The following is a 20,981-nucleotide window of genomic DNA, read 5'->3' as shown; positions in this document are numbered from 1 at the left end:
GATGGTTATATGTAATGAGATTTTACACATTTCATCTTTAAAAAAGTCTTTTCAGACAGATACTGCCAAATTCTAGAACATGTGATTTTAACTGAACATATACATCACTTGGAAGGCATTTGTAAAACTATGAGATTCTTAATCCCTTGGTATTTGCCTTTTAGCATGTCATTACAATAACACATTAATCACTTCCAATTGAAGATCAGATGGAAGTTCAATTGTAGTTAAATGGATTTTGAAATATGGAAATTTCCTTTGCATTTGCACCAAGGTTCCAAGAATGCTGAACTCAGAAAATATATCCATTGCTAATTTATGAGAATGAAAATCTTGTTTCTTGTTTTAATTTTTGATAGCATGAGAAATGTACAGTTGTAGTCATTTCAGACTACTGCAGTATGTTTCACATTAAAGTTATGTTTGCCTTGTAACTGTAGGTTGATATCTTTGAGAAATATTATCAAGTCTTTAGCAAAAACTAATTTCCAAAGACACTCAGTATTTTAGAAGTGTTTAAGGTTGATTCTTCTTAAGAAAAATTTCAGTCTTGTCCATGACCCCCAAAAATTGCAGTCATACCTTACAATTGCTAAGCAAATAAAACTTAGGTTAAGCTGAAGAAATTCAGCTTCAATTTCTGACAAAATTCAAGGACTCCGAGGATGGTTAAAGTCCATGAAAGCAAATGAAGTTTATCATTGACATTACTGGTTCACTAACACATGACAGATTCAAATATTTGTTGCAATGTACTTGCTGGTGAATAATATAGTGAATAACTATAGGTTTTAAACACGGTGCATTTTCATAAGCTTTGTAAATTTTTCCAACTAGAGCTTTTTCTACCTCACACTTTTCTTTTTAGCCATCATCAGTTATAACACATCAGATTCTACTTCAGGTTTTTACAGAATTAATTTTCTCAGTTTCTTTGAAAGTATTCACCAGTAGTTGTTGCGTGCAGAGTATTCATAGAGGCTAATTCTTCAGTAACTTCAAAGTCAGAATTCACGCCTCAAATAAACAAGAACTGAGCAGTATTAGTAATGTCTATCAACTCATCAAGAGTAAAGAACTACTTGGACTCACTACCTTTTTGACTGCTGACGGTGCTCCCAATGTTCTCAACCCTGAGCAACTGTCCTTGCCAAAAGGTCAACAGTCCTAGACAAGTTTGCTTTCTCCAGACACATTTCTTAGACTGCTGCTTTCAAACACAATTAACTCACCGACAGTAAATGGTTTTCCTTGCTTGGCTTAACAAAAGAGTCACTTGGAGACTTACTTTGGTTGTAGCCTCACTTTCATTTTGTGAAGAAATTCTGCCATGAATTTCCAGTTTAAATACCTAATTTTTCTGACAGTTGCTTGCCTGTGAGTTGGAAATACTGTGATGAGTACTTCTTTGAGAAATGTCAAAGTATATTGTACTTTAGCTCAGGTATGGATGCTTTGTCATCTAATTCAATGTCAAAAAAATTCACACTCTACTGTGCCTTAAAAGCACAGCATGAATGGCCACTTTTCTTATTTTGGAATGAGGGATACATACTGATAATAGTAAAATAAAATGTAATAGCTTGGCAATACACATGGCACTCAAAATGTTGTTGAGTTGTAACTGTGTCACTGTGATTTGTAGTGTGCTGAGCAGCAGTATGAAGTGATGAGAATCATATCCCATCTGTGTTGCAACTACTCAACTCTGTTGTTATAGCATGAGGGCAGCCATAGCCAGTATGTAAACAAATGAGTATGGTGTGTTCTAATAAAACTTTATTTATGGACACTGAAATTCAAATTTCATATAATTTTCATGTCACAAAATATTATTCTTTTGATTCTTTTTCAACCATTTAAAAATGTAAGAACCATTCTCGGGTCACTTGCCATACAACAACAGGTGGTGGACCAGATTTGGCCTGCTGGACAGAGTCTGCCTATCTCTGATCTAAATAATCTCATTTGTTAGTACTTTTATAGTAATAGTGTAGGAGTACTTATATAAGACTTAGCTACACTCTTCAACTAAGGATAACTGTAAAATGATTAGTTCTTTCCTAGTTAGCACGCAATTATCCTACCTTCAAAAACTATTTTCCCAAGAGAAAGACAATATTTAAATATATTTATCTAATAAAATATTAGATATATTTGATGATAAAATTATAATTGTAACATAAAAATGTATTTAGTAGACTTATTTAAATTTGATAATCCCCAATTTATAAGACAGCTAGGGCAAAATATAAGGGTTCAATACTAAAGTAACTGAATGCTAAAATATACAAATCATACAAATGATATTTCACTACATAAAGGTCTAGTGGGGAGCTGGAGAAAATATTTCCAATTAAGTGACTGAAGCAATTTGTGTTTTTTCTTCCTAAGAGTCTTTATCCGTCCTCTGGCGTTTAATAGGTGGATCTTCATGATTGTCTGTAACAAATCCAGAAAACCTATATTAGGTAAGATACTTAACATTTGAAAATACTTTTAAAAAGCAAATAATACAGGCATTTTAAAGATTTTTAATCTAATTAACTTACACATGAAATAGTAACATTCCTGCGGATTTATTATTTTAGTGAAGTAGACTTCTACTAGACTGAACAGTAAATCATACTAAAATTTGTAAAATTGTGAGAAAGTAGTCACAATTGAATGGCAAGGGGTCTTGAACTGAAATATCTAACTAGAATGAGTTTAACCTATTTCCAAGTTTAAAAAATAATATAAAATATATATGTAGCCCCAGAAAGTTATATGAAAAGTATTACAGCTTACATTTAATTTCCCAGAAATTGCTCACCTCCATTTAGGGTCTGGTTCTTGTAAAGTATAGCAGCAGGAATCCGAAAAGTGATGCATAACATTTCCTTGTTAGGGGCCACATTTCTTACTAGGTGAACTGAACTGCATGCCTCCAAGGAGATGCCTAACACAGTTCCAGCTCGTTGCTGAACATCCTTAGCAGGATTAGCATCTTTGGAAAAGCTGTAACAGTGCACAATGGGAAAAAGCTCACTGCCGCATGGCTGTCCATCTAAGAGTGATTTGAAAGCACTGAGAAACTCAATAGCCTTTGCTGGCAAGTTCATGACAATGTGCACAGAGTGTTTTCTTTCTTTTGACAGTGGTCCCAGCTGCTGCATTAATTCTTCTCTGACTGGTCCTTGGAGGAAGTCTTTCCCATCCAAGTTAAAGACTTTCACCTTTTGGTCCACTTTATTTAATTTACAATTGTGTAGTAACCATTTATGGGATTCAGGATTGAGATCATTAGCAAATACAGTGCAGTTTTTCTTTGCTGCTGGAATGGCAAAGGGCCCAACCCCAGCAAAAACATCAAATAGGACATCCCCAGGTTTGAGAAGTTCTGTGATACGGCTGTGTTCTGTGGAGAGACGAGGATTCCAATAGACTTTTGAAAAATCAAATTCATAAGTGTAGTTGTTCTCTCGAACCTGAAAAAGGTATTATGCTTTTGGTTAAACTGCTTAGTCTTAAGTTGTAGTCACTGATATTGGATGGATGCACTCACAGACATACACACATTTAAATTTAGTATTATTAAGAGCAAAAAAAGCAGTGCATTTAAAGGCATTTTAATTAGAATTCTGGTGTTTACGCTATACTTGAGGCCACTTAATATCTTGCATTAGAAGTTTTCATGAGAAAAGTTCTCTCTTCAAAGCCAAGTGGTTCTCCATCTCATCCTAAAGGGCTATAAAGTGGTTCTCCAATCACACTAGGAATTTTTCAGATAGGCCATTTGACTGGCTTAATTATACTCTCTCCTGTCACCTGATAGAAAAAAAAACCTATACTTTGAAACAACACACTACACATATCTTCATGGTGGGTAGCTAAGTTGCAGACAGCACTTCCACACAGCAAGCAAGCTTCCCTCCTTAGTTTTCAGTTTGTCAGGGGGAGTCATGATAGATGTGTCATGTGTCATTGAATTTGGAGGTATTTTGCTGTGTTTTCAGACAGTTACTTGGACTTTGCAGGTTTCATGTCTATAAATAGAGCCAGTGTATAGAACAAATTATTCCCCTACTTTCTCCTTTCCCAAATCTGAGTTTTCATGGATAAACTAAATACATACAGTGAAGCAAAGTCTTGAACAAAATTAAGACTTTGCAGCATTTCTTTGGGGATTATCATAAACATGATAGAAAATAGAAAACAAAACTAAAATTACAGTTGTAGAATGTGACCTCACCCATCATCTTAAGCCCCTTATTTTAATAGATGAAGAATCACAAGGCCAGAAAGTTCTTAAGTTCTATAAATATGATAGAGATATCTTCTGTATTCTCTCTTCATGGACCTTAATTCCAAATTTGTACATATTTTTTTCTTCCTGACCACATCAGATGCTCTGGCCATATTATTAAGGTTCCAGTATTGGAAACGTTTCTTTATGATTCTGCCAACTAAAAGTCTTTCTAGGTATATAACTTGGAACGCTTATATATGTCTTGGGATGCTTTTTCCGAAATCTCCTTTCTACTCCCCTTTTAAGCTCTTTAGTGTGAATCACAGTTCTAGCTTAAAAAATTAGATTCTAAGTATCCCTCTGGTTTTATCATGCTGTCTTTGATATCTCGCTCCCTTAGTTAAGCATGACTTTCAGCAGATTCACTTTAGGAATCTTTTTACCTCACAATATACACACATACTACTTAAATGTTGCATGAGCTCCTAAAGTTAAACTTAAATGTGATTCTGTTTGGAGCGAAGAAATTATACTGAGTTTTTACATTTATTTGACAGTATAAATATTAGGTATAAAGTATGTCCTTAAGAACAAGCTTTAGTTGACTTAGGAAATCAATCACAAGGCATTTATAAAATTACAGAAGTTTCTCAGAACTTTTAGATGTTCTTTCTGAGAAGAATGATACTATCTGTTACCCTAAGGGTCAGTACCAAGAAAAGAACATGCACAGTGTTCAATCAGGGTATGCCTAAAGTTTAGTAGGTCTTCAGGTCGGCTGAGGTAAGCACTGTTATTACCAAAGGATTCATATTCAAATCTTGCTTGCCATAACAGACCTCACACATTATACACAAGTAGTAGGCAGTGGAGGTTTGGTATACAAGGAAAGACCATGCATGGACTCGAGTCAGAAGGCTTGCTCCAAACACTCAGTCATTCCTAGTTATTTCATCTGCATAAAGAGAGTATGAATAACAACAACCATTATCTTGTGGGTCTCTTAGGATTTGTTATATTTAAAGCATTTAGCTCAGGACCTAAAATAAGTGTGTAGTAAATGGTATTTTAATATCCTGACACTATTAAATTCTGGAGAAATATTGGCCCAGAATCTTAAAATTATTTTGCATAAGTTCTCTCCTGAGTTTTATAAAGTCCTGTTTGAAAGATATGACTAACACTTTAAGAATGGCTTTTGTTATTAAAATTATGGAGAGAGTTTAACCTATTTCTTAGCTTGGGTACAAAATTTCACATAATGTTAACATGTAATTATCTAAGGGGCTAAAAAAGGTTTATTATATCCAACACTCCAGAGGATTTGGGGGGTGGAAAATAAGAAAGTGGTTTATACCAGGAATCTGTTCCTACATATTTTAAATTATTTTTTCTTTGAAATAGATTTGTTTTGTTTTTCTTATAAAAGAAATATGTGCTCAGTAGAAAAGTATACAGACGATAACAAAGGTCACCAGTAGCTATACCAAATAAAAATATGCTCACTGTTAATGTTCTGGTGTATATGCATATTTACATACTTAAAATTATCATAGTTAAAATGTAACTATGTTATATATACTATTCTACAACTTATTTTTTGTCACTTAACGTGTCAGTGGACAATTTATTTTAAGTATGGAGCTAAATATAAATAATCTTTAATGATGGAGTATTCCATTGTATTGTTATACCAAAATGTAATCAATTATCTACTGATGACATTTAGGTTGTTTCCATTTCTTTGTTTGTTTTATTTATTATTATAAAAATGATGCAGGGACTTCCCTGGCGGTCCAGTGGTTAACACTCCGTGCTTCCACTACAGGGGGTGGGGGTTTGATCCCTGGTCGGGGAACTAAGATCCCACATGCCACGCGGCGCAACCAAAAAAGGAAAAAAAAAATGATGCAGAACCTAGTACGTACATCATTACAGTTTTGTCCAATTATATCCTTGAGATAACTTCCTATAAATGGAATGCTAGGTCAAAGGATGTATCTATTCAAAACTGCAATATATTACCATATACTCTTCCTGACTGTATCAAATTTGCACTCCCATCAATAGTATATGTAAATGCTCACATTCTCACATATTCATCAATACTGGGTATTTATTATATATTCTTAATCTTTGTTATCTATTCTGATTTCAAACATTAATCTTGATATACACTATATTAGGAGACAATAAAATACTCCATACCTTGGTCATCATATTCTCCTCTCCAGATAGCACTTCCATTTGGAAATTTCGGTAGGTATTATCAATGTTATTAATTTTATTTACCACTGAGGTGATTCCTGGATTTTTGTCAATCATAACTTGGCCTAAAATCAGAGAATTCATAATAAATATTGCCGTTTGGTTGCAAAATAAAAGCTAAAACTGCAAGTATGAAATTGATGTGAACTATATTTTCTTTTGGTTTATAGACCAAAGAGGCATGCAATTCTAAAAATTCAGCAGATTACTAAAGTTAATGTCTGACAGCTCCCAATGCAAACACACACAAAAAATGTGTGGGTACATTTATAAAAAAATTTTTTTGAGGAGTTTTGTTCTACCTAATATTTTTCCGTGTCTTTTACTTAGTCTTCTCAAATGTATCAATACAGCAGTAAGCAAACAGGTAGACCATAGGGAACCGGTTAAAAAACAGAAGGAAAAGATGTAAGGACTTTGGGAACAAATGGTCCCAGAAAACACCAGCCTGTCCTCATTGGCCTCAAACCAAATGTTTGCTTGATTGTGTATTTGAAACAGATACTTCCACTTTGGAAACACATACCAGCAAAATAATGTTTTCAAATAAAAGAAACATAGATTCTTTAGAGTTTTATCTAAACAAAATGTCCATTTACTTAAATTGTTCTTTATGTCAAACATTTGCCAGAGCAGAAAAAGCTACAAGGGTAAAGTACACCAGCAATGGTATACTGATGCCCTATAATCAAAGTCTACATTTTTGTCAGCACTTTAAAAATTTATAAGAATCTATACACTGATTGGTTCAAGATGGCGGAATAGAAGGACGTGCTCTCACTCCCTCTTGTGAGAACACCGGAATCACAAATAACTGCTGAACAATCATCGACAGAAAGACACTAGAACTCACCAAAAATGATACCCCGCATCCAAAGACAAAGGAGAAGCCACAACGAGATGGTAGCAGGGGTGCAATCACAATAAAATCAAATCCCATAACTCCTGGGTGGGTGACTCACAAACTAGAGAACACTTATACCACAGAAGTCCAACCACTGGAGTGAAGGTTCTGAGCCCCACGGCAGGCTTCCGCACCTGGGGGTCTGGCAACAGGAGGAGGAATTCCTAGAGAATCAGACTTTGAAGGCTAGTGGGATTTCATTGCAGGACTTCGACAGGACTGGGGGAAAGAGAGACTCCACTCTTGGAGGGCACACACAAAGTAGTGTGTGCATCGGAACCCAGGGGAAGGAGCAGTGACCCCATAGGAGACTGAACCAGACCTACCAGCTAGTGTTGGAGGGTCTCCTGCAGAGGCAGGGGGGAGGGCTGTGGCTCACAGTGGGGACAAGGACACTGGCAGCAGAAGTTCTCGGAAGTACTCCTTGGCATGAGCCCTCCCAAAGTATGCCATTAGCCCCACCAAAGAGCCCGGGTAGGCTCCAGTGTTGGGTCACCTCAGGCCAAACAACCAACAGGGAGGGAAACCAGCCCCACCCATCAGCAGTCAAGTGGATTAAAGTTTTACTGAGCTCTGCCCACCAGAGCAACAGCCAGCTCTACCCACCACCAGTCCCTCCCATCAGGAAACTTGCACAAGCCTCTTAGATAGCCTCATCCACCAGAGAGCAAACAGCAGAAGCAAGAACTACAATCCTGCAGCCTGTGGAACAAAAAACCACATTCACAGAAAGATAGACAAGATGAAAAGGCAGAGAGCAATGTATGAGATGAAGGAACAAGATAAAATCCCAGACAAACAACTAAATGAAGTGGAGATAGACAACCTTCCAGAAAAAGAATTCAGAATAATGATAGTGAAGATGATCCAGGACCTCAGAAAAAGAATGGAGGCAAAGATCGAGAAGAAGCAAGACATGTTTAACAAAGACCTAGATGAATTAAAGAACAAACAGAGATAAACAATACAATAACTGAAACAAAAACTACACTAGAAGGAATCAATAGCAGAATAAATGAGGCAGAAGAATGGATAAGTCACCTGGAAGACAGAATGGTGGAATTCACTGCTGCGGAATAGAATAAAGAAAAAAGAATGAAAAGAAATGAAGACAGCCTAAGAGACCTCTGGGACAACATTAAACGCAACAACATTTGCATTATAGGGGTCCCAGAAGGAGAAGAGAGAGAGAAAGGACCCGAGAAAATATCTGAAGAGATTACAGTTGAAAACTTCCCTAACATGGGAAAGGAAATAGCCACCCAAGTCCAGGAAGTGCAGAGAGTCCCATACAGGATAAATTCAAGGAGAAACACACCGAGACACACAGTAATCAAATTGGCAAAAATTAAAGACAAAAATTATTGAGAGCAGCAAGGGAAAAATGACAAATAACATACAAGGGAACTCCCATAAGGTTAACAGCTGATTTCTCAACAGAAACTCTACAAGCCAGAAGGGAGTGGCATGATATACTTAAAGTGACAAAAGGGAAGAACCTACAACCAAGATTACTCAACCTGGCAAGAATCTCATTCAGATTCAATGGAGAAATCAAAAGCTTTACAGACAAGTAAAAGCTAAGAGAATTCAACACCACCAGACCAGCTCTACAACAAATGCTAAAGGAACTTCTCTAAGTGGGAAACACAAGAGAAGAAAAGGACCTACAAAAACCCAAAACAATTAAGAAAATGGTCATAGGAACATACATATCGATAATTACCTTAAAGCTGAATGGATTAAATGCTCCAAACAAAAGACACAGGCTTGCTAAATGGATACAAAAACAAGGCTCATATATATGCTATCTAAAAGAGACCCACTTCAGACCTAGGGAAACATACAGACTGAAAGTGAGAGGATGGAAAAAGATATTCCATGCAAATGGAAATCAAAAGAAAGCTGTAGTAGCAATACTCATATCAGATATAATAGACTTTAAAATAAAGAATGTTACAAGAGACAAGGAAGGACACTATATAATGATCAAGGGATCAATCCAAGAAGAAGATATAATAATTATAAATATATATGCACCCAACATAGGAGCACCTCAATACATAAGGCAACTGCTAACAGTTATAAAAGAGGAAATCGACAGTAACACAATAATAGTGGGAGACTTTAACACCTCACTTACACCAATGGACAGATCTTCCAAACAGAAAATTAATCAGGAAACATAAGCTTTAATGACACAATAGACCACATAGATTTAACTGATATTTATAGGACATTCCATCCAAAAACAGCACATTACACTTTCTTCTCAAGTGCGCACGGAACATTCTCCAGGATAGATCATATCTTGGTTCACAAATGAAGACTTAGTAAATTTAAGAAAATTGAAATCATATCAAGTATCTTTGCTGACCACAACGCTATGAGATTAGAAATGAATTACAGGGAAAAAACGTAAAAAACACAAACACATGGAGGCTAAACAATACGTTACTAAATAACCAAGAGATCACTGAAGAAATCAAAGAGGAAATCAAAAAATAACTAGAGACAAATGACAATGAAAACACGATGATCCAAAACCTATGGGATGCAGCAAAAGCAGTTCTAAGAGGGAACTTTATAGCTATACAAGCCTACTTCAAGAAATTAGAAAAATCTCAAATAAACAATCTAACCTTACACCTAAAGGAACTAGAGAAAGAACAAACAAAACCCAAAGTTAGCAGAAGGAAAGAAATCATAACGATCAGAGCAGAAATAAATGAAATAGAAACAAAGAAAACAATAGCAAAGATGAATAAAACTAAAAGCTGATCCTTTGAGAAGATAAACAAAATTGATAAACCATTAGCCAGACACATCAAGAAAAAGAGGGAGAGGACTCAAATCAGTAAAATTAGAAATGAAAAAGGAGAAGTTACAACAGACACTGCAGAAATACAAAGCATCCTAAGAGACTACTACAAGCAACTCTAGCCAATAAAATGGACAACCTCAAAGAAATGGACAAATTCTTAGAAAGGTATAACTTTCCAAGACTGAACCAGGAAGAAATAGAAAATATGAACAGACCAATCACAAGTAATGAAATTGAAACTGTGATTAAAAATCTTCCAACAAACAAAAGTCCAGGACCAGATGGCTTCACAGGTGAATTCTATCAAACATTTAGAGAACAGCTAACACCCATCCTTCTCAAACTCTTCCAAAAAATGACAGAGGAAGGAACACTCCCAAACTCATTCTATGAGGTCACCATCACCCTGATAATAAAACCAGACAAAGATACTACAAAAAAAGAAAATTACAGACCAACATCACTGATGAATATAGATGCAAAAATCCTCAACAAAATATGAGCAAACAGAATCCAACAACACATTAAAAGGATCATACACCACAATCAAGTGGGATTTATCCCAGGGATGCAAGGATTCTTCAATATACGCAAATCAATCAGTGTGATACACTACATTAACAAATTGAAGAATAAAAACCATATGATCATCTCAATAGATGCAGGAAAAGCTTTTGACAAAATTCAACACCCATTTATGATAAACTCTTCAGAAAGTGGGCATATAGGGAACTTACCTCAACATAATAAAGGCCATATATGACAAGCCCACAGCAAACATCATTCTCAATGGTGAAAAACTGAAAGCATTTCCTCTGAGATCAGGAACAAGACAAGGATGTCCACTCTCACCACTATTATTCAACATAGTTTTGGAAGTCCTAGCCACAGCAATCAGAGAAGAAAAAGAAATAAAAGGAATACAAATTGGAAAAGAAGAAGTAAAACTGTCACTGTTGGCAGATGACATGATACTATACACAGAGAATCCTAAAGATGCCACCAGAAAACTACTAGAGCTAATCAATGAATTTGGTAAAGTTGCAGGATACAAAATTAATGCACAGAAATCTCTTACATTCCTATATACTAATGATGAAAAATCTGAAAGAGAAATTAAGGAAACACTCCCATTTACCATTGCAACAAAAATAATAAAATACTTGGGAATAAACCTACCTAGGGAGACAAAAGACCTGTATGTAGAAAACTATAAGACACTGATGAAAGAAATTAAAGATAATACCAACAGATGGAGAGATATACCATGTTCTTGGGTTGGAAGAATCAATATTGTGAAAATGACTCTACTACCCAAAGCAATCTACAGATTCAATGCAATCCCTATCAAATTACCAATGGCATTTTTTACAGAACTAGAACAAAAAATCTTAAAATTTGTATGGAGACAGAAAAGACCCCAAATAGCCAAAGCAGTCTTGAGGGAAAAAAGAGGAGCTGGAGGAATCAGACTCCCTGACTTCAGAGTATACTACAAAGCTACAGTAATCAAGACAATATGGTACTGGCACAAAAACAGAAATATAGATCAATGGAACAAGATAGAAAGCCCAGAGATAAACCTGTGCACCGATGGTCGACTAATCTATGACAAGGGAGGCAAGGATATACAATGGAGAAAATACAGTCTCTTCAATAAGTGGTGCTGGGAAAACTGGACAGCTACATGTAGAAGATTGAAATTAGAACACTCCCTAACACCATACACAAAAATAAACTCAAAATGGATTAGAGACCTAAATGTAAGACCGGACACTATAAAACTCTTAGAGGAAAACATAGGCAGAACACTCTTTGACATAAATCACAGCAAGATCTTTTTTGATCCATCTCCTAGAGTAATGGAAATAAAAACAGAAATAAACAAATGGGACCTAATGAAATTTAAAAGCTTTTGCACAGCAAAGGAAACCATAAACGAGACGAAAAGACAACCCTCAGAATGGGAAAAAATATTTGCAAATGAATCAACGGACAAAGGATTAATCTCCAAAATATATAAACAGCTCATGCAGCTCAATATTAAAAAAACAAACAACCCAATCAAAAAATGGGCAGAAGACCTAAATAGACATTTCTCCAAAGAAGACATACAGATGGCCAAGAAGCACATGAATAGCTGCTCAACATCACTAATTATTAGAGAAATGCAAATCAAAAGTACAATGAGGTATCACCTCACACCAGTTAGAATGGGCATCATCATAAAATCTACAAACAACAAATGCTGGAGAGGGTGTGGAGAAATGGGAAGCCTCTTGCACTGTTGGTGGGAATGTAAATTGATACAGCCACTATGGAGAACAGTATGGAGGTTCCTTATAAAACTGAAAATAGAGTTACCATAACCCAGCAATCCCACTACTGGGCATATACCCAGAGGAAACCACAATTCAAAAAGACACATGCACCCCAATGTTCATTGCAGCACTATTTACAGTAGCCAGGTCATGGAAGCAACCTATATGCCCATCGACAGACAAATGGATAAAGAAGGTGTGGTACATATATACAATGGAATATTACTCAGTCATGAAAAGGAACGAAATTGGGTCATTTGTAGAGACGTCGATGGACCTAGAGACTGTCATACATAGTGAAGTAAGTCAGAAAGAGAAAAACAAATATCGTATATTAATGCATATATGTGGAACCTAGAAAAATGGTACAGATGAACCGTTTTGCAGGGCAGAAAGTGAGACACAGATGTAGAGAACAAACGTATGGACACCAAGGGGGGAAAGCGGCAGGGGGTGGTGGTGGTGGTGGTGGTATCATTTGGGAGATTGGGATTGACATGTATACACTGATGTGTATAAAATGGATGACTAATAAGAACCTGCTATATAAAAAAATAAAATTAAATTAAAAAAAAAAGAATCTGTACACTATCTCATTGTATAAGGAAAGATAACTTGATCTGTAAGTTAGTATAAAGTACTCCATAATACAAATATGCTTAAATACAACCAGAATTTGTCCAATTTCTCTCTGATAGTTAAATACCTGATTTTGAATATGATAATGTCAATAAACTCTTGTCAATAGTTGTTCTTATCTTGTTCTGCTTCAGGTATCAAAACTCAATTTTTAAGGTACAGAAGTTAGTTTGAAATGAATGAAATAAAAAAAATATTCTGAAGGTCTATAGTAATAGCTTTAGAATTACCACTGTATGAAAATATTTCATTTTTAATCTATGAGTGCCCCTTTATGAAAGAGAGTTTATAAAATAAGAGTGCTAAAAGGAATGTTGAGTTAGGATAGGCAATGACTCATAGGAAAGCCTATACTTGACATTTGCACCTGGTCATAATTATAAGGATCTGCTTAAGTATTTATTATGTTATCACTATGCATTATCAGCTCCTTTCATCAATAAAAACAAAGGAAATGCATAATAGCATAGCTCTGAAATCCTACCCATGCAAAACACTGAGCACTACATTTTAAAGCTGAAAATCATTCTCAGAAGTTCTGACAATTACTCTACATTAAAAAAAATTAATCTGGAGAATGCATGGACATTAAATATTTATATAAGAACAAGTGCGATTTTGATTAGTCTTCTAGTTCTTTCTTATCCCAAAGCATAAAAGACCCACGCTTCAACTTTGGGCTACAGAGGTAAGAGATACACAGCAGTGTTTCTAAAAGGCTAGGAACACGAAAAAAGGATGGTGCCTGACATATAGAAGAGGCTCAGTTAACTGAATCAATGAAAGCATGACTAAACAGTGTCTTGCCCTTCTGACTATGAAACACTCATGAAACCTAGCATTCAACATAGTCCTGAAGGACTAACAAGTCCTGTGTACCAAAATAATAACTGCCAAAGAGTTCTACAAAAGCAAGTGATTCAAGTTTACGCTTACGTATTGTGTACACAAAAGCTTGAATTGATATTTAGAGATTGCTGTGACTCTGGGAAGAGTATTCCAATATGGCCCTCAAAAGAAAGAATATGTAGCTTAAGATCCAGCTTAAAATTAAAATGATAAAATGTCCTGATTCTGTAATTCGGCATTAAAAAAAATTTTTTAACAAAAATTAGAACTTGCTAATTGCTTTCTAATATGTGAATATTACTAAGACACACCTACCAATTAAATGCTTGTAAGGCAGTTGATGATCTCGAAGGTTCAGGTGGGCAATATGTCCAACTCTGCTAAACCCTGAAGTCACATCTTGACCTTCAGGAAGCACAGCTTTCAAGATTTCTTCTGACTTAAAGTTTTCATAAGTTAGTTCCAAGTTATGTTTAGATATCTGTGGACTGACATTCAGCTGCTTTAAAATACTGAGTTCTCCCTTCTCAAAGGAATCATCAGTAAACATTTTATAGGGATCCAACATAATTAGTCTACTTTCTTCATCTTCTGGATCTTCAATCACACGTTTTATGCCTGGGCGCTGCAGTGCTGCCCTTTTAAGAGATCGCATCAATTTATTGACTATTTCTTTCCTCACTTTAAGCACCGGGATGGTGATTGTCTTTTTAAAAGCTGTTCTATCAAGTTCTGTCATTCCTCGAACATCAGAGGGGGGTGAAAACAATTCAGAGTCTCTCTGATTTGTTTCTATTTCAGGCATGGTTGAGAATATTTTTCTTTGATCCAACAAGAAAATACCAGGTGTTCTGCTAAGCTTCTGTATCAGTGATGCCCAAGCTAGTGGACTCAAGGATTCTGCTTCAGTTATTCTACAGCTTTCCACTTTGAGAAGTCTTCTTGAGAATCCAAATGGCCTCCATAAGATCCTAAAAAAAGTATTAATTAAAAGAAATACCATAAAGTTACAAACTAACTTAACATGTTCACAATAGGTCTTGAGGATAAAAATTTAAATTCACTACTGTTTTAAATAGCCTGCTAAATGCTGATAATTAAAACTTTTAGTGGTATGTGAGAAGCATACTATCTTTTCTAGGACAGGATGACTGCAAGATTTGAACCTTCACTCCACCTGCTGCCAGGACTAGGGCTTAGTGATCCATCACCCTCCCTATAGTCAATAAACCTCCCCACCCACAATTTTCTACAGAATATGTTTGGAATTAGAAGGCTGAAGTTTAAGTTAAAGGATCACATCTAAACGAAATGGTCACTATATTTACGATTTTACCAATGTCAATTTTTAAAAGGATATTCTTATGGATGCTTAATGGGTCAGATGTTGTACTAAATGCTTTATGCACATTGTCAATCTTGGGAGGTGTGTGGTATCACATTCTCATCTTGTATACGAGTAAACTAAAGCTCAGAAGTAGGTAAATTGACCCGAAGTCTCGTTGCTGGTAAGTGGCTGAGCGAGGATTAAAATCCAGCGCCTGCGCTCTTAATCTATCTCAATGTCTTCGATGTTTTACTGCCACAAGTCCTGCCTGTAACTAGAGGTTTCAGTATTTTGAGGACGAGAACTTTGCTAAGTGTTATATGCACATCCCAGTAGCAGTATCAGTTATTAATTTTGCCTTCTGGAATACCGAAGAAGTAACTGTCAGAAGAAAGGGCCCTGCCCGGGAACCCTGTAAAGCAACTGTCAAAGTTCACAGGGTTCAAACTGGGTCTAGAAGTTAACCAGATGTGTGATCTTGGGTAAATTACTTATTGTGAGTCTCGTCTTTCCGCATGTAAAATGTGGCTAAAGGCTCTATCGGAAAGCTTTTGAAAAGATGAAACACTCCTCACTCCGCCGTACTCAGACCTAGGCTCCACACCAGATGGTGGGTGACCTCGTGACGTTTCCGCGCCCAGAGAGCGCGAGGCGGAGAGCAGCCCCGAGCGGACCCGTACCGCCACCATACCCTCAGCCTCTTCGAACTATCAAGGGCACGGCGGCCGCCATCTCACCAACGTCACCATCTCATTTCTCTGCGTCGCCCAGCAGCTGGCTCCAAGACCAGACCCTCACCTCATGCTCTGGTGCAGCTCGGAAATGGGTCGCCGGCGGGTGGGCGGGCCCTCGATGACACCATCAATGTTCGCCGCCGAGGGGCGAGCGTCATCAGATCACGTCGATTCCTCCTTTCTTCCCGGCCCTGGTGAGGTACGGGAACCCGGAAGGGCTGGGAACATAGCTCCGCCTTTGGCGCGACTACCCGACGGGAGGGCTGGGGTAGTAGCTTGTAGATGGACTGGGTAGTCGGCCAGTGAGCAGCATGGAGGCGCCCTGGGGGATCGTGGACGCTGAGCCCGGCTGGTTTGTCTCTGCCAGGCAGCCCGAAGAGGCGGAGGCGGAAGAGTTGAGCCCGTTGCTTAGCAACGTAAGTTCGCTCCACACGCTTCCCGGCACTTCTCTGAAGTGCCTGCCAAATAAAACCCGGAAAAGAAAGGGGATGGCAAGGGGAGAGGGGAGAAGTGGAGGGGAGGGCTTGGGGCCCAAAGGCAGCAGCCGAGATTCCGAGGAGATCTGGCGGAGTTCATGAATGTGATAGGAGCCTAAGGTGTCCTGGAAAGAGAAGCTGAAGTAAAGGTGCAGGCTCAGGTGGAAGAGGTGCAGCAGCGGGTGGAGGCTGGGGACCCCACAGAGGAGCAGCCCCGCGGTTATGTAACTCACTGCTGTTTGTTAGTATCTTTGTCGGCTTCTCGTTTCCTCCACTAGTCTTGTGAGCTTTTTGTAAGAGTCACAAGATTTTTCTTTTCTCGGCTTAGTCATTGGGGACCTGTAAACATCTTAATACAAAGAACCGTGAAGGAGCGGAGGTGGCCTGGTAATAAGTATGTAGCACTTCCCTGGCCCTAAAGCCTGTGCAGTGGGCACTTCGGCTCTTTAACTCAAGTCCCAGGGCAATAACAGTTTCTAGGACTTTGTTCCCGAATGCTATTTTAGGGGAGAGTGTTTTCTGGGGTGTATCCTCGCCAGAGCAATGTGAATTGCTTCTATTTATTATATCGTCATTGCATGGCATTCCTGACCATCCTTCCAGTTGGGTAGACTTAATTCATTGAGTGTATAAATAGAGATTAGTTTTGCAGTCCTACTAATTGGGGAGCAACAGTTGTCTGCAGCAGCTCCAAGCTGACTCAGGGATTCAGTAATCACGTGAGCTTGAGGCCATCTGCCTGCTCTCTGTCCCCACCCCGTCTTACCCTATCTTCATCTTTTGCAGTCACAAGGTTGGTTAGTCATGGCTCTTCCTGAAGCCTACCGGGTCTCTGTGCAGGTGGCAATGATTTTCCCAGGAAACTAGGTTCCTGGAGCTGCACTAGTGAGCGGTGAGAAGGGAAGGAAAGGAAACCAGTGCTGGTTGAGCAGCTAGTATGTTACATGATGCCTGTGGTTTGTAAGAGACTTTCTCCATAACGTGTCAGTCATTTCTGAAGGAAATTTGAACTTCACCATTCAAACACTTTATTAAATTTATGTGCTTACAGGAACTTCACAGACAGGGATCCCCAGGTGCTTCATTTGGTTTCTCAGTGTTTAATTTGATGAATGCCATCATAGGAAGTGGTATCCTTGGCTTAGCTTATGTTATGGCTCATACTGGTATCCTTGGATTTAGGTGAGTTTTTTTCTTATTTTACTTATTTTTTTTTCATTTTTATAGTACACTGAGAAGCAAAGAGGTAGACAGCAGAAGCTGGTATTATACAATTTCTAGTTATTTCTGGGGTTTTAGCATTTTCCTCTTAGTCTTGTATTGTTGCTAGCCTGTAGCTTGGAGGGATGCTACATAATTTGTATTTTTCATCCAAAGTGTGGCTAATTTTAAAAAATGGAAACTTGATCCACACTTGTTTATAACCTTAAGAAGTGGCTTGTTTGTTGTGTCAAGTTGGCCAAAGTAAATCAGTTTATCAGCCATGCAGATTACTTATAAAGAGCGATTTTGTGAGTGTAAATAAAGCACATGATTCTTTCATTTCTCTCCATCTCCTTCTCTCTTCCTACTTAAGTAGTCTTGTTTCACTTTCTGAGGCTAGACATGTATTCTGTGCTCATTCCTTCTCATCTTTTGAGACTCAGCTCGTATGCCAGTTTGCCCAAGATAGAAGACATTCCTGTCTTTTCTGTGCTTCCATAGTACTTTGTATATTTATTCTTTTGTTATAATATAATGATTTGTTTGCAAGTGAGTTTCCCCACTAAACCCCGAAATCCTTTAGGACTAGACCTTATCCTTAGCATCTAGCACCATGCTTAATAGAATGAATGAACAAGTTTGTTTTGTCAGTAGAAGCAGACCTATTTTTCTAGGAAATTTAAAATACATAGTCTCAAAAAAATAATAAAAATAAAATACACAGTCTCATTTAGGTTCATTTTTGCCTTTATTTTGAAATTCTTGATTAGCAAACCAACTTGCTTTTATTATGGCATGTATTCATGGACTTCCATAGTTTTAAAACTTCAAAGCTATGTGTGACATCTTAGGCAAGACATAATCATGGGACTTATTTCTTAGTTCCCTTTGAAAAATCACATTTTATACTCCAGCGTCTTAAACGCAGATGTATACCACTGAATGGGTGCTTGCTGAATCATATCACAGTTTCCATTTGGTGATGCCAAACTGTTACTTTGTGAGGTCTCTGACATCAGTTGACAAGTGTACTTTCATCTCTCAGTTTTGCTACTGATTAACAAGTATTAAGTGGACTACAAAGATAGAATTTCTTCAACTTCGGGAGCACTCCACTGGGGACAGCTCTCTAGAAGTTTGTCCTGCCAGTACGGTCCTGAGAATAAGTAGGGGATTATTCATGCTGTTTCTTTTCATACTTCTGGCTAGAGGACTCCAATTATTACATTGCACATTTTTCAAATTGTGTCATTAGAAGTGTGTTAACTGTATTTTTTTGGTTTGGTTTGGTGAGTGTGTGTTTAATAGATACTAGGAAATGCAGTGTTAATTCAAAATTATAGGGAGGTACACATCTTTGGAAGGGGAGGGATAGAGGAAAGAAAACAGAAGACAATGAGATTTCACAACTGAAACTTCTCTCTAGACTTAACAATAGGAAAAATAGTTATAAAAGGGATGTATTACAAGATAACTGAATGGCTAAACCAGCAGTCAGCAGACAAGAGCGCTAAAGAAGGAAATTCTTCTGTCGTTTTAAATAAACTTTGGTTTTTTTCTGAGTTTTGTTTTAAAAGCAGTACATATTCGTTTAAATAAAATTTGGTAAATATAGAAAGTATCTTCTTACTTTCTTTAATGACCATAATCCAACTACTTAAAGACAGTCCCTGTGAGCATTTCAATGTGAAAAAAAAATTGATTTTTTAATGAGATACCATAAAAAAGAAATTTGGGGGGATTTGACCATGTGCTGTTTTATATTTTAGTTTCTTGCTGCTGATAGTCGCTCTCCTGGCTTCTTACTCAGTTCATCTCCTGCTTAGTTTGTGTATTCAGACAGGTGAGTAAAATGTTATGCTGATTCTTTTTTTTTTTTTTTTTTTTGCTGTACGCGGGCCTCTCACTGTTGTGGCCTCTCCCGTTGCGGAGCACAGGCTCTGGACGCGCAGGCTCAGCGGCCATGGCTCACGGGCCTAGCCGCTCCATGGCATTTGGGATCTTTGCGGACCGGGGCATGAACCCGTGTCCCCTGCATCGGCAGGCGGACTCTCAACCACTGTGCCACCAGGGAAGCGCTATGCTGGTTCATTTGATGAAGTAGCCCATTGTGATTATATCTATGTACATTGGATTGGCTGTCTCAAATCTCAAATTTCCAGCGGACATACATTATTATTAGGTAGGATGGTTGAAATGGAAAATTTCAAAAGGTCAGGATATGTAGACCCAATCCTACAGGGGAATATCCAAGGACAGAATGGGAGGAGGAAACCAGCATTCTTCCCTGCCTTTCTCTACAACATGTGACATAATTTTCTGGGTTCGATTAGGGGAAGCACCTGAAAGGTGTTTAAAGGATCCAGACCTTGTGTTATGGGGCAGTAGACAGGTGTTCATGCTGGTCATCTTTCTCGTAGGGTGATCATCTCCTCGAGAACACCTTCTCAGATCTACTACTGCCATCTCTGCCCCCCTTATATGTGTATGAGTTTTTTCCATTTGAAACTTTATTATGCAGTTCAGTCATTTATTGAATAAGTTCTTTTAAGTTGCAATAAATAAAAGTGTATGAATTACGGAACTGCTTTCATAAGGCTTTTCTTTTGGCATTAACAAATACTCTATGTCCATCAGTCATGGTGTTTTTTTTTTTTCTTTTTTTAACATCTGTATTGGAGTATAATTGCTTTACAATGGTGTGTTAGTTTCTGCTTTATAACAAAGTGAATCAGTTATACATATAAATATGTTCCCATATCTCTTCCCTCTTGCATCTCCCTCCTTCCGACCCTCCCTATCCCACCCCTCTAGGTGGTCACAAAGCACCAAGCTGATCTCCCTGTGCTATGCAGCTGCTTCCCACTAGTTATCTCTTTTACGTTTGGTAGTGTATATATGTCCATGCCACTCTCTCACTTTGTAACAGCTTATCCTTCCCCCTCCCCATATCCTCAAGTCCATTCTCTAGTAGGTCGGTATCTTTATTCCCATCTTACCCCTAGGTTCTTCATGACATTTTTTTCTTTTTTAGATTCCATATATATGTGTTAGCATATGGTATTTGTCTTTCTCTTTCTGACTTACTTCACTCTGTATGACAGACTATAGGTCCATCCACCTCACTACAAATAACTCAATTTCGTTTCTTTTTATGGCTGAGTAATATTCCATTGTATATATGTGCCACATCTTCTTTATCCAT

At 37.6% G+C, this 20,981-nt stretch overlaps 2 protein-coding genes across 3 annotated transcripts in view; one reads left to right on the top strand and one right to left on the bottom strand.

Moving 5' to 3' along the window:
• Nucleotides 1–1,759: 1,759 nt before the first annotated feature.
• TRMT5 (tRNA methyltransferase 5) lies at nt 1,760–16,276 on the bottom strand. 2 transcript variants are annotated; one of them, XM_060004444.1, is made up of 5 exons: nt 16,162–16,276; nt 14,352–15,007; nt 6,440–6,564; nt 2,816–3,470; nt 1,760–2,442 (listed from the first exon to the last, which is right to left on the bottom strand). In XM_060004444.1, exons 1-5 carry the CDS (start codon nt 16,164–16,166, stop codon nt 2,390–2,392), a joined length of 1,494 nt encoding a protein of 497 aa, XP_059860427.1. In that variant the 5' UTR covers nt 16,167–16,276; the 3' UTR covers nt 1,760–2,389. The 2 variants fall into 2 exon arrangements, with proteins under 2 accessions (XP_059860427.1, XP_059860428.1); XM_060004445.1 differs by having other exon boundaries at nt 16,101–16,168.
• Nucleotides 16,277–16,307: 31 nt separating this feature from the next.
• SLC38A6 (solute carrier family 38 member 6) overlaps nt 16,308–20,981 on the top strand; it is a 76,873-nt gene continuing 72,199 nt past the window's right edge. Inside the window, exons 1-3 of the mRNA XM_060004446.1 lie at nt 16,308–16,513; nt 17,625–17,755; nt 19,546–19,619. Coding sequence (XP_059860429.1) covers nt 16,409–16,513; nt 17,625–17,755; nt 19,546–19,619 — 310 coding nt within the window. The 5' untranslated portion in view covers nt 16,308–16,408. The remainder of the gene's footprint in view (nt 16,514–17,624; nt 17,756–19,545; nt 19,620–20,981) is intronic.

The sequence above is a fragment of the Delphinus delphis genome, chromosome 2 (assembly GCF_949987515.2).
Source record: "Delphinus delphis chromosome 2, mDelDel1.2, whole genome shotgun sequence".
NCBI lineage: Eukaryota > Metazoa > Chordata > Mammalia > Artiodactyla > Delphinidae > Delphinus > Delphinus delphis.
This window is presented reverse-complemented; position numbering and strand designations above follow the sequence as displayed.

Excerpts from the sequence above, each read along its gene's own strand:
- TRMT5 (XM_060004444.1), bottom strand. Across the intron at positions 6,565-14,351 it reads GCCTTACAAGCATTTAATTG|GCCAAGTTATGATTGACAAA; the intron begins GTAGGTGTGTCT and ends CTCTGATTTTAG. Across the intron at positions 3,471-6,439 it reads AGGAGAATATGATGACCAAG|GTTCGAGAGAACAACTACAC; the intron begins GTATGGAGTATT and ends TACCTTTTTCAG.